Below are 12,588 nucleotides of genomic sequence, written 5' to 3' on the forward strand. Positions count from 1 at the left end.
GAGCTGTTATAAATTATTTGTTTTTTTAAAGTGTTTAGGTTTAGCTATAGCTAGCTCGGTAGTTTACAGTAAAGCAATATAATGAGGTATCATCTTACCATAGCCTCTCACCCTCTCATGAACTTGCATCATGAATATTCTCAATATTTTACTTATTTCGTGTTTGAGGAAAAAAAAGTTAGCTATAGCTAGCTATAGAATTTCCTATTGTTTACATTTTCTGCAGTAAACCCTTCCTAACAACTGTGTGGCAGGCAGAACGAATTATATTGATTGTAGATTAATAATTCCGATTGTATTATAATTTATATAAAGTCGTAATGATACCTTTGTGCAAAGAAACAGACTAAACAGGACCTCACACTTTTCACCTACCCCCTGAATTTTTTCGCCTGCCACGTTAAAGCCTAAGGGCCTTGCCGCAAAAATGTAAACATTGAAAAAGGTCTAGCTATAGTTTGCCACATGACTTCTTGATGTTGTTAATTTGCGTCTAGAGCAGCTTGCTGGAAAGAGCTCATTTTCAGCTGATTTCTTCTCTTGAAAGAATATTACTGGGGTGTGTAGCAGGGCTTGAAAACCCATGGAACTCTAAATCTTCATTTAAGACTGAAAAATGAAACAAAAACCTATAGCCAAGAGACCCAGAATAATTTTTCTTATCACTATGAAATCGAAATAGTTAAAGGGAAACTGAGGTATAAAAGGATGTTGGACTTATATTATAGAGCTTAAAAATTTAGCTAACAAGTCTTTTTAAATTTTTTAAAAAGCTCTTTTTGTTCTCAAGACAATCACATTTAAGAATTTCAGATTTAAGGCATGAGTATATGAAAAAAATGGCTTTTTTTTACAAAAAAATATTTTTCAGTGATTAGATAGAAAAAGATCTGGGCTTTAAAATGGTTCAAAAATATTTTTAAAAATTATTATAGATAAAAATTATAGATTATTATCCCCCCAAATTTTTTTTCATACCGTATTTTCCGGTATATAACCTGCGGGTTATAAGTTGATTTTTACGACTTCCACCGTTGGTGTGGGTTATAATGTGGTGCGGGTTATGCGATAAGTTTTATATTTTCTGTCATTTATTGTGAAAGTTTATACATTGAATGAAGAAAATAGTACCAACGGGATAAAATGCGTACATTAATATAACTGCATGCGCAATCCTATATCTACGTAATCTTACTTTAACTACGTGATTTAATTTTTTTCACACAGCAAAATTGCTTTAACTTTCTATTGCTTGCCAGTGCTAATATTACGAGCTCTCTCTGAAACACAATTCTGGAGATCATTTTTCTTATGTGTTGAATATAATTCTAATCTATTTATATCTTTCCAATCACATTGAGCACATTGAAATGATTTGCTTCTGGTAATAGAGCAATATAGCAGGTATCATTTTTAGGTGTAATTGACAGGTATTTCACTACCAGGCAATCCGTGATAATTATTATGTTGTTTATTTTTATTCCAGTATTTATAAAAAACAGAGATTTTACTTTAGGTTTATAACCGATACATAGAATGGTTTTTTTTGTTTTTTGTTTGTTTAATCGCAGGGAGCAAAAGTTATTATTGGCTGAAACTAATGTCTACAAATAAAAAGAAAACAGCTTTGTCTGATTTAGTACTGTCAGCATTAGCAGAAGATCAACTTGTCAAATTAATTTTAATTCATTATTATTTCGGCAATCGGAGACAAGGAAGTTAAAACTGGTCGCTAGTTCAGACGCTCGGTTCTCGTGTTTGGGGTTCACAAGTTTAAACGTCCCCCACTTGTCTCCAGCACGAAAAAACAGAACACACGCACATGTTTATAAAATGATTAGGGTAAGTAAAAATACGCTAAATTTTTTCTTAACACGGTGCGGGTTATGCAAAGGTGCGGGTAAGTAAAACACATCGATTGAAATTTTATGCGGGTTATACAAGGGTGCAGGATAGAATCTAGTTTATAACTCACTAAAAAAGCTGAGGTGCGGGTTATACAATGTGCGGGTTGTATACCGGAAAATGCGGTAAGGAAAGTCTTTTGAGACTATTTTATAATTTATTTTATATATAGAAATTGTTAACAAGTAGTAAACTACTTGTTATTGACCAAAATTACTAAGTTAGCAAATGGTTATTATGTAGTTCAGAATAGGGAAAAATATATATATATATATATATATTATACTTTTTTGTTCTAGATGAATGAATATATAAAATTGAAGTAAACTTTGGTAAAAACATGTTTAAATCACAGACCAAACAATCAATTGCACAACAGTTAAAAAGCAAGGTATATTAGAATCTTTAAACATCTGTGTATCTAAATGTCATGTTAAATTACTTTGCAAAGCCAAATTAACTGCACCCAATACACCTGTTTTTGACCACGCCAAATCCTCAGGAAAAATGTTATTCCCGGTATTTGATTACAATCACAGCCATTGTTAACCCCATCTAGGATAAGGATATATCAAAACCAATGTAAAGTCTAGGCTAATTGAAAAAGAATCTTGTCAATATTCAAGATTTAAAACATTATTTGCGAAGACCAAAAAACAAATTTCGTCTAATAAGTGATGTGATTTAGATACCATCAAATACAATGTCATTCTGATATTTCTTCTTCTTCAAAGCAAGGACTGACAGGGAATTCTATGAGTCGCGTGCAACAGCTATCCAGGCATACGATTCATCGCACATGCTAAATATGCTCTTTATTCGCGTAAAAAGCCAAATAACGAAGAAATTATAAGAAGTTGATTTTCTAGAGCGTAGTTATTTTACTGCTTACGGCAATGCATAAAGCATTTAACTATTAAAAACTATATTTGAAAAATCAATCAGCTAACATCATCAGCTTCAACTGTATCATAAAAAACAGTTTATAACCACTTGTGGTTAAATTAAATTATTTTAAAAATGGTAATTAAATGCTGTGTTTCTCCTCCTGTGTTAAATAAACGTTTGTAAATTAAATGCTGTGTTTTTTTCTGTGTGTGTTAAATGTGTATTGAATATTTTATTTTAAAATTCTTAACTGCATAAAAGAAGATGCTCCTAATAAATAAAAAAAACCCTTGTTTTTACCATTGTTACGAATAAAGATAACCTAGAGAGAAAATATAGCCCTGGGGACAAGGTTTGGGTAAATAGCATTACGAACAAAATGGCAAACCATCACAGTGAGTACAATGTAGACCAAACTAAGGTGTTTTGTTAATATCTTTAGCACTTTTATGCCTATTATGGGACTGTTAGCAGCACTTAAAATAAATATTTGACCACTGCTGGTCATACTGACTGTTGGAGATCCAAAATGGCCAGTCAAATTGAATTTTTCGGCGGTCAAAAATATATGTGATTCCTTGCGAAATGCCTTATGCCTCCCTGATAAAATACAAGTCCCATTGACCTACCTTCATGTTGGTGTACTTCGTCAATACACAATGAATGATAATTAGTCAACTTTGCTTTCCTCGCGCTCATAAAAGCAAGCTGCCTGGGAACTAGGTTGCACATGGCACACTGCTGACGTAAAACACGAAGTTACTGCAGTTGCGTCTGCAAAAAAATTGCTGGCGTTATTTTGTTGTGAAATTTAAATGAATGCCACAATCAAACACGGTCGGTGTTTTATGAAGAACGTAAGGTATAGAGAACATTAAAGTCGCCCCTTTCCTTCATGCTGACACTTTTATGCTTGGCTGGTGCATTACACTGAGACTCGAACGAAAGACGGAAGACCATTTGGACCCATGCCACAAGTCAGTCCGACCTTCATCTTCACAGAGAATACTGCAAGAAGAGTGCACACCCCTGTAAGTTAAATATAACCAGAACATGGGAGAGGTTAGGTGTCCTGTATCTTAATACAGTTTTCGGACAAATATTCTCGTAATGTAATACCAAAGAAAAAACATGTTAAATAAAGTTTAAAAAAATCTTTTTAAAAGGGGAAAGAGAAATCAAATATGTTTAGTAATAATAATCGAAAAAAAATTGTATGTCGTATTAAAAAGAAGTCCAGAAGTTTTGTCTCCCACACGACACAGCAAGCAATAAGTCAGCCCTGCCCTCGGTTTTGTGAAAAGAGATGTTCTGCGAAGACTAACAATTGAGTCTTCTGTACAGTTTTGCTTCATGTTAAGCTGTGCCCATAACAAGCATTTTCAAAGCATGCCACCGGCGACTTCTGCGATAGACAACCTAATGAATTCATCTCGAAACATAAAAAGCCAGTAACATTCAAAAAGAACAACAGGTGTTATTACGCAATGTAACGTATTCAATTTCTAAAAATAATTCATTTTTAAACGCGCATGTTTTTAATTCAAATTCCGAACTTTAAGTCATTTTTTTCTTTGATTTTTAGTATAGTAAATAATTACTTTATACAAACATTACAGACATTCCAGGTGCGCATTATTGAAGTGACTAAAGTGTTTTTGGTCCTTGATTGAAAACGCTGCTCCATTGTCTATATGAAAAAATGTGTAAGAATCAATGGTAAATAAATGTGAAGCGAGATTATTATCTATTCTTAATAGTAGATAAATAGTTTTTTTTTGCGAAGCAAAGAATCGATCGCCGGTTAGTCTGACCGCTCATAACGTGATCCTGACGGTCAATTAACAAAATTCGGCGATCAGTGACCTTTGACCGGCCGTTATTTTAAGCACTGGTTAGGAGTGAAATAAACCACACACACACAAAAACACAAAAACGCACGCGCAAATTCTCTTAAATAGATTACGCGTGCGATGTGTAGCATGCGTGTTCTTCTTTTTGTGGAATTCCCTGTGTGTTTAAAAAAGAAACTGTCTTATCAAAAAATTATGCGGTGTTTCTATTCCTTCGAATGCACTTTCTAATGATATTCCTGGATAAGAACATTTAGATAGGGGGGGGGGGGGTCAAGTTCTTCATATTCTTACAAGTGCTGTATTTGATTTTGGCAATTTAAAGTATGTGATTCTATGACTGTGAATTTTTGTTGGCAAATATGCATTTGACATACACATACTTTTTTTTCATTTTAGTATATATAATTTTTTTGGTGGCTTTATGCTACAAATTAGAAATCTATTATACTATGCTTTTTAGTTTTCATTTTCAACTCCACTTGGTAAAGATGGCTCCAAATCGAAAATCAGTGGCACAGCAGAGCGTAGAATGCCACAGATACCAACTGCGGAAGAAGAAACCTTGATGAAACAATCCTTGAAAGACAAAATGTCTCCTACTAGTAATGAGTACATAAGTAGTTATGGACCATTGTTTTTAGAACATTCTATTGCAGCAGAATTGTAAGTTTACTCTTACAACACAAATTTTTTAGAGAATCTTTCTGATGAAAATACTTGTCTTTAGAGAAAAGCGTTTTTGGGGGAACTTATTATGTGACTGCTTGGAAAAAATGAACTTCACATGAACAAAATTATTATATATTATAGTTATTATTCCTTAAGTACCGAAAAAGAAAAAAAATATATACATGTTTGATTTTAATGCTTTTGGAAATCAACATTGTTCAATTTCAAACTTTTGCCACTTCCTGAATTAAAGTTGAGTCATTGTTGTGAATTAAAATAAAGATTAACACCTCAAAGCTTAGCAACAATAAAATATTGGTATATTAAAATATTACAAGGACTACCCTACTTTCTCCCAAAGAAATTTAAGTTTAATACACATATTTTTTATTGCTAAAGTGTATTTAATGAATATCACATTTCTGATGTAATATTCCATAAATAAATTTCACAAACAGCAAAAAAATTACTAAAAGTCATTTGTAGAGGCCTGATAGAAAAGGGTCACAAATTTCTAAGCCGTTTATAGCTGCTTGCTATGGTGAATGAATTAAAGAGGTTTAAAAGTCTTGAAATTACTGACCACAATGTGTGTGGGAAAATCAATACCATTGATTTTATATTTTGACAATATATTTTAATCTCCTATGGATCAGCATCAGGTCTGATTAAAATGTAAAACAAGAAGACTGAGCAGTTATTAGTCGGGTGAACAAAAGCATGTGCAAAAACAAGTTACATGGAGACATGAAATGCAAGTACCAAGTTTTGAAATTGGGAGGCAGCAAAGTGGCCAGTATCTTAATTCACGACACATTATAATACTTAGCTTAAATATATACATAATACACAATTTAAATGTTTTTTCTTTGCTGTTGAATAGCGACGTAGCTGACTCATAAAGGTTAATCATTAATCAAGCTAAGGAGATTTTAGCTTTATATCATGTCGACCAGGTTTTACCCTATAAAAATAAAAGAAAACTAACAGTTATAATAAGGTCTCCTGTTGTATAAAACTGTTGTCTCAATTTGCTAGTGTGCTACACGTTATTTTATTTAAACAGCTACCTTTCCTACACGCAGTGGAAAATATAAAGTTGTTTGGACGTTATTTTTTAAACTAAAAAAAAAAAAACAGAAAAAATATAGGATGCTAAACTTTTAAAACTGAATGTTCTTAGGGGTGTCTTCCATGTTGCCACATAAATAACGCACTTAAAACTCTCACTTCAAATGCCTTATAGAAAGTAAGACATAATTGTTTTTATTATTTTGGCTAAGCAAACTACACAAATAGAAAAAATAGCACACTTGTGGAGAGTGCAATAAAAAAATGTGTCCAATTATTGACCACTTCTATGATTTTTCACCTTGAAAAAACCTCTGAGTTGTGCCACAACACCCGTTACAAGAGGGAGGGAGTATTGAAAATATAACATTGTGTGGAAAATTGCATATTGAATAAAAAAGGATTTTTTCCAAGGAAAAATATTTTTCGTGAAACCGTTTATATCCCCACTGAAATTCTGCAGGCATAAAAAAGTTTCTTATCACCTTATTGTCTGGTTGTTCACCAGGGAGTCAAAATTCTAAAGTGCAGAGTAAAAGTTAAGTGTTTTTTATTTTTAGCAATCATTTGAAGAAAACAAGGTTACCTGGTGTATACGTTATTCCATCTTTTGCTGATCCTCTAGGTAAACATTGTAATAATGCATCGGCCTGTGACTTGTTAAAATGAATAATAATCTTGTGTGTGTGCATGTTGAAATAAGTTTCCAAGTGTGTTGTAGCGAATGGTGGTGGAGCATCTGAACATGTCTTACTTGTCTGGTATATTTATTTCATCAAGAGATTGATTCTCAACTTTTTATCCTCAAATTATTCAGGTTATAGTTCTTGAAAATATGCTTGTTTTTGTACATTAAACATGAAATTTGTGTTTAGGGATAAAAAATGGTGATTATAATTTCTTTGTCTAATATAAACGATATTTTCAACTTACATGTAAACAAAAACAATGGTGAGAATAGGACACTCTTTTGTTTATTTAAACAAAAAAAAAGAATGAACTTTTTGATTTTGAACCCTTTTTTAAAAAAATCTGAAAAAAAATTCAACTGACTCCTAGATTTTTAACTAATGTACGTTTGCACTATTCTCTTTTTTGTATAGTTTGGTTCGGTGTAGTATTCATTCGGCAAGGAATCTATCAAGATGGTGTATTTAGGTTTTCTATGAAAATCCCAAGTAATTATCCTGATGGGGATTGTCCCGTAAGCCCTATTTTTTTGTTTCCTATTTAAGAATTTCAGTGCTGAAAATAATTTATTTTCATTTTTAGTTTGTATTATTGCATTTTAGACAATATTTACAAGTATGTTAATAGTTATTTTCAATTTATTTTGTAGTCAGTAACATTTACTCCTACTGTGTTCCACCCTTTTATCAATCCATCTACAGGAGGTCTGGACCTAGAGAGAGCATTTAGCTCATGGAGGTTTGTTCCAATATTCTTTTGACTTATTGTTTAAATCCAATTTATTGTGAAAATAGTGAAACTATTGGAATGGATTATTTCTACTGTCAAGGTGTACAAAACTTTTTTCTCATCACAATTTTCAGTGAGATATTTCACAACTATAAATTACTTTACTTATAATGGCGGTTTCATTTTATTGTCAAATGTTAGGACCTTTTATGGGTAAAAATCTTTATTTAATCAGACAAGAACCCTGCATTAGTGACCTATGACGACCTTGCATTTGATCAAATAAATTCGCCAGACACCCTCCTGTTTAAGCTAAAATCGGATTTATAATCTCATGATTTTCTGGTGATTGTTCGGGTAACTGAAGCCACATCTTTCCCACGCTATTGTTTTGTGGTAGGAAATGTAACTTTATTCTATTCAAAATTTACAAGCGATGCATGCGTACTTATGTTGTGGAGCTTAAAAATTTGTTTCAGAAGCATTATCAAAACTTTAAAAGAACTCTTTTTATTTACAAGATATTTGCGTTATTACGATGAAATTATGATGTCAGATTTTTAGTAAAATACACTTTGTATAGATATATTGTTATATATTATTTCGCAGTCTTTTTCTTTTGCAAATATTCTGTTTTCTTTGGGTTGGCTAAATGTTACAAGTAGACATTTTAACTTACGAAGTTTGAAATATTGTTGTATTGTTTTCGTGAATGATATGCTTTTTAAACTTTTAGGCCTAATGTTAATCATATATGGCAAATTTTGTTGTACATGCGTCGAATTTTTTACAAGTTTGATTGTAAAGACCCACTCAATCCTCAAGCAGCAGACTTGTAAGTATTGATGTGTAGATAATGCTGTATTTTTTTTGTCATTTTTTCATGCTTGTCATGACTGTCATTTTCCAATCCTAAAAAGACCATTAAATGGCTAAAAATCAAAGAAAGATTAATCGAGAACTTAAAACATTGTCTTAGTACGGACAAACAAAAATTATTTTATTGTTGTTCCTTTCATAGAAATTGTGCTATGAGAGTGTGGCTGTCCTTTCCTCCGTTGTAAAAAATGCCTGTTGGTGTCCGCTATTGTCGCGAATGCGAGATTATTCTGGAACATATAAAGCGCTGAGTAGACATAACGGACTAACTCGAACATTCGAAGAATGATTTAGCGCATGATAATAGGAACCTTCGGAAAAAAACATTCTAGAACATTATTTTTAGTATATATAGACAGAAAACGGCATTTTTCGGCATTTAGTTAAGTGAAAAGGTTGTATTATAAAAAACGAAATATAAGAAGTTATAAAAACAAGGCTATAACTCGATGATCTGTCCTAACAGTTTTAAACAGGTTTCACTGTAAATAGACCTGAGCTATTAACATGCATTTTTTCAGAATGTTAATGATAGTTTGAAATTTTGCCAGGCTATTAAAAAATATGAGTTTTTACTTTTGAATTGTATTTCTTATTTTAGATATGATTCGGATGTAGTTGCATATAAACAGAAGGTGAAAGACGATATAGCTGAGATTAATAACAAGCTGTATGAAGATGTTGAAAATGAAGACCCACATGCATTCAGGTTGGTTGGTGTAGAAATGATTTGTGTTGAATACGTTGTATTCAGGAAATCATATGGAGTACTTGAAGATGATTAGTGTGAACAAGCTGTTGGTGTCAAGTGCATTTTTATATTTTTTATCTTTGTTCTTCCTGGGTTTTGGGTGTGCACTTGTGATCGTGTACACTTGTGTAATGAATTTTTTAATAATGTGTGAAAAGTTTACTAACAATTAGCCTTGTCATGGGAGACATGTTTTTTTGTAATAAAAACATGAACATGCTATCCACCGTTCCTTTTGAGATTCGTTTGTCTTGTGATGTGATTTTGCATCAAAAAAGTTACTATGTGTTTTGTTGTTGTCTAGATTTCGCGAGTGGAATCCGGAAATTCATGAACCATTACGTCATCAAATGACGTTAGCCAAGGTTGGTATTCTAATTTGGTAAAGATAAACTCTAGAAATGTGTGAACTAGATTACATCAAGGTTATTTAGACCTATAGTTTTTATTTTTAAGTGGCAACCTACTTAAGTAAAACCACTAAAAGATGGCGTGTTTTTTATTACAGGTTGAAGAAGAAAGAGAAGAAGTAGACGATTTTGAAAAACCAAAATTATCGGGTTTATCCTACGTCGAGCCCGGCACAACACTGATATTCAGTAAAGAGAGCTGATACCACCTATCTGGATACAGCTTTTGTTTATATCTATCTTGATTACCCGTGTTATGTTTATTACATGACTATATATCAAAATTGCGCATCCGAGTTGCTCGCCGGCGGAAATGCAATATTATGTTAACCATAGTTGATATTATCTATCTACATTTCTTGTGTATATAATTTTTTTAAATTATTTCGTTAAAAACAAAACTGTAGCTTTCGTTTTTAAATAATTATTTTGTAAACATGAATTTCAGATATTAAAAAATATTTCATATTTTGCTGCCGATAGTTAATGCTTGTTGGTGGCTAGGATATATTACTTTTTTGCCAATCCAATAGTCTTTGGCTTGATTTTCGCTCTAATGCAATCTTAAACAAAGCAAACAACAATTAAAAAATAGCCAATCAAATTAGACTATGGTCGTAGTTTATTTCACGTTCAGTAATTTTATTGGCTAGAAATTGGTAGTTTTTGTACTCGAAATTTCACCAATCTATTTTGTTAGCACTTTTCGATATTTTTTTTACAGAAGCAACATTTAAAAAGTTGTGAAATAACCCCTGGTTAAATCTTTATATTCGTATTTATTAGTTTCTATATTATTACTGTTCGCAAGTTATCCTACTTAGAAAACCACTGCACGCTATTCTTCGCCGATCAAAAATCAGATCAACTGATTTTTTAAGCTAAGTACAGTGTAGTTTGTTCATAGTACGTTAATTACACGTGTAATAGAAGGGACGCATATTGTTTTTACGAGAGTGCTATTTTTAACTGTACTAAATAAAACACAAAATTTATTTACGGAAATTCCTCACTTTTCGATTGACGTAATTTTGGATGGATTCCCTACTAGTTGAAAACCCATAGTCTGATTTTATCTAGAGTGAATTTAGTACTTGTAAAAAGATCTGCGATCTAGCATCTAGTATTTTTAATTCTTAGGGTTTCGTACTTTATTTTGATTTTTTTTCGTTTAGGATGTTAAAACAAAAAATCAGATTTCTTACGAGAAGACTTTCAGAGGAATTTAAGGATGACGATTCAAAAGCAACAGAAGATGCGAAAAATGAAACAAAACATGTGACTAAAGAGACTGTAAACAAAGTTGCTACTACGAAGGCAATAGCATCCCCTGTTCCTCCCATCATAGAAAAGCGAATAAATGGTATAGCTGCAAAGCGTTTAATGAGAGAATACGAAACTTGTTATAGAATATCACAATGCACGGACCCAGCGTTTGTCATTGAACTTGTTGAAAACTCTTTAATAGAATGGAACATTAGGCTGTACCACATTGACCAAGACAGTAGGTTATATCGAGATATGCGAACCAGTAATATTTCCCACATCTTGTTAAACATTCGATTTCCAGATAATTTTCCTTTTGCGCCGCCATTTTTACGCGTCGTCCATCCTCGTATCTCCAATGGTTACGTACTGTCAGGGGGGGCGATCTGTATGGAGTTACTAACGACAAGAGGATGGAGTAGTGTTTATACGATCGAGGCGATGATCATGCAGTTTTCGTCGCAGGTTGTCAAGGGCAACGGACGGCTGCACGATAAATACAACGAAAATTACCACAAAAAAGAAGCAGAATTGACATTTAAAAAACTGACAAAGTTTCACGATGAAAAAGGATGGTACACCCCACCAACTTCAGAAGGGTAATTAAGAAACGAATTCCACAATGTTCGGATTTTGTTGTGTTATATTACCGCCTTTTAACGCCACGAGGCAAGGGTATTGTTATTTGGTATAAATTTAGCGGGGTACAAGTTGTCGTGTGGCGGTGTCTGGTTACAATAGTGCTATTTCAAGATTGTTATTGTAAATATACATTAGATTTTGCTAGGTAAATTCTTTTAATAACTAAAGGCAAAAAAGCTGAAACTTTTTCAACCAAAAGAAAACGACATGAGACAGGAATGTGCATTAACAATTTTTTCTTTAGGTTGAAATTCATTGCAATTCTTTTTACCTATACGAAATAAGCCTGACGCACGCCCCACTTGATGAAGGGTTTGACATGCTTTCGAAATTAAACATGTTATCACTGAAGTTTGTTCAACTTCCCCTTTTTTGAGCTTCTATTAGTTGCAAATGTTATGAGAATATAACAAGCAGACCTGCAATCGAGGTTGCGACTGTCTATTTAAATAATTTTTCTTTTGTGGGATCAGAATTTTATCAAAAGTTACGTCGTTAGAATTTAATTTTGAACTGGAATTTGTATTATATTTACGAAAAGTTATTGGAAATTTTCACCTTGCGTTGTATTGTTATGCCTCGAGTATCGTGTAAGTCATTTAATTCAAAGAAAATACGCACTTCGTAGACTATTTAAAACTGGTTGGCAAAGTTGACAAGCATTAGATGTACCAATAATAAGTTTTTAGTTCGAACTCAAGGGATTAAGCCGTCCAACTTATATAAGATTGTTCGCTCGGGAACCCCGGATAAAAAAATAAGAAAAGTGTTACAATTGGTCAAAACAACAACCTGGTCGAAAAACTAAAGTCGTGTATTACTAAAAAAATTA

The 12,588-nt window shown here is 32.6% G+C and overlaps 2 protein-coding genes across 2 annotated transcripts; both read left to right on the plus strand.

The window, feature by feature from the left end:
• The first annotated feature begins 1,490 nt into the window (after positions 1-1,490).
• On the plus strand, positions 1,491-10,853 carry LOC130614095 (AKT-interacting protein-like). Its single transcript, XM_057435491.1, has 10 exons — positions 1,491-1,842; positions 2,205-2,296; positions 5,110-5,312; positions 6,950-7,014; positions 7,493-7,593; positions 7,729-7,817; positions 8,545-8,643; positions 9,289-9,396; positions 9,743-9,803; positions 9,947-10,853. Exons 2-10 carry the CDS (start codon positions 2,246-2,248, stop codon positions 10,049-10,051), a joined length of 882 nt encoding a protein of 293 aa, XP_057291474.1. The 5' UTR covers positions 1,491-1,842; positions 2,205-2,245; the 3' UTR covers positions 10,052-10,853.
• Positions 10,854-10,876: 23 nt separating this feature from the next.
• LOC130614096 (ubiquitin-conjugating enzyme E2Q-like protein 1) lies at positions 10,877-12,313 on the plus strand. Its single transcript, XM_057435492.1, has one exon. It carries the CDS (start codon positions 11,025-11,027, stop codon positions 11,715-11,717), a length of 693 nt encoding a protein of 230 aa, XP_057291475.1. The 5' UTR covers positions 10,877-11,024; the 3' UTR covers positions 11,718-12,313.
• Positions 12,314-12,588: the final 275 nt, after the last annotated feature.

Source organism: Hydractinia symbiolongicarpus, chromosome 11 (assembly GCF_029227915.1).
Source record: "Hydractinia symbiolongicarpus strain clone_291-10 chromosome 11, HSymV2.1, whole genome shotgun sequence".
NCBI lineage: Eukaryota > Metazoa > Cnidaria > Hydrozoa > Anthoathecata > Hydractiniidae > Hydractinia > Hydractinia symbiolongicarpus.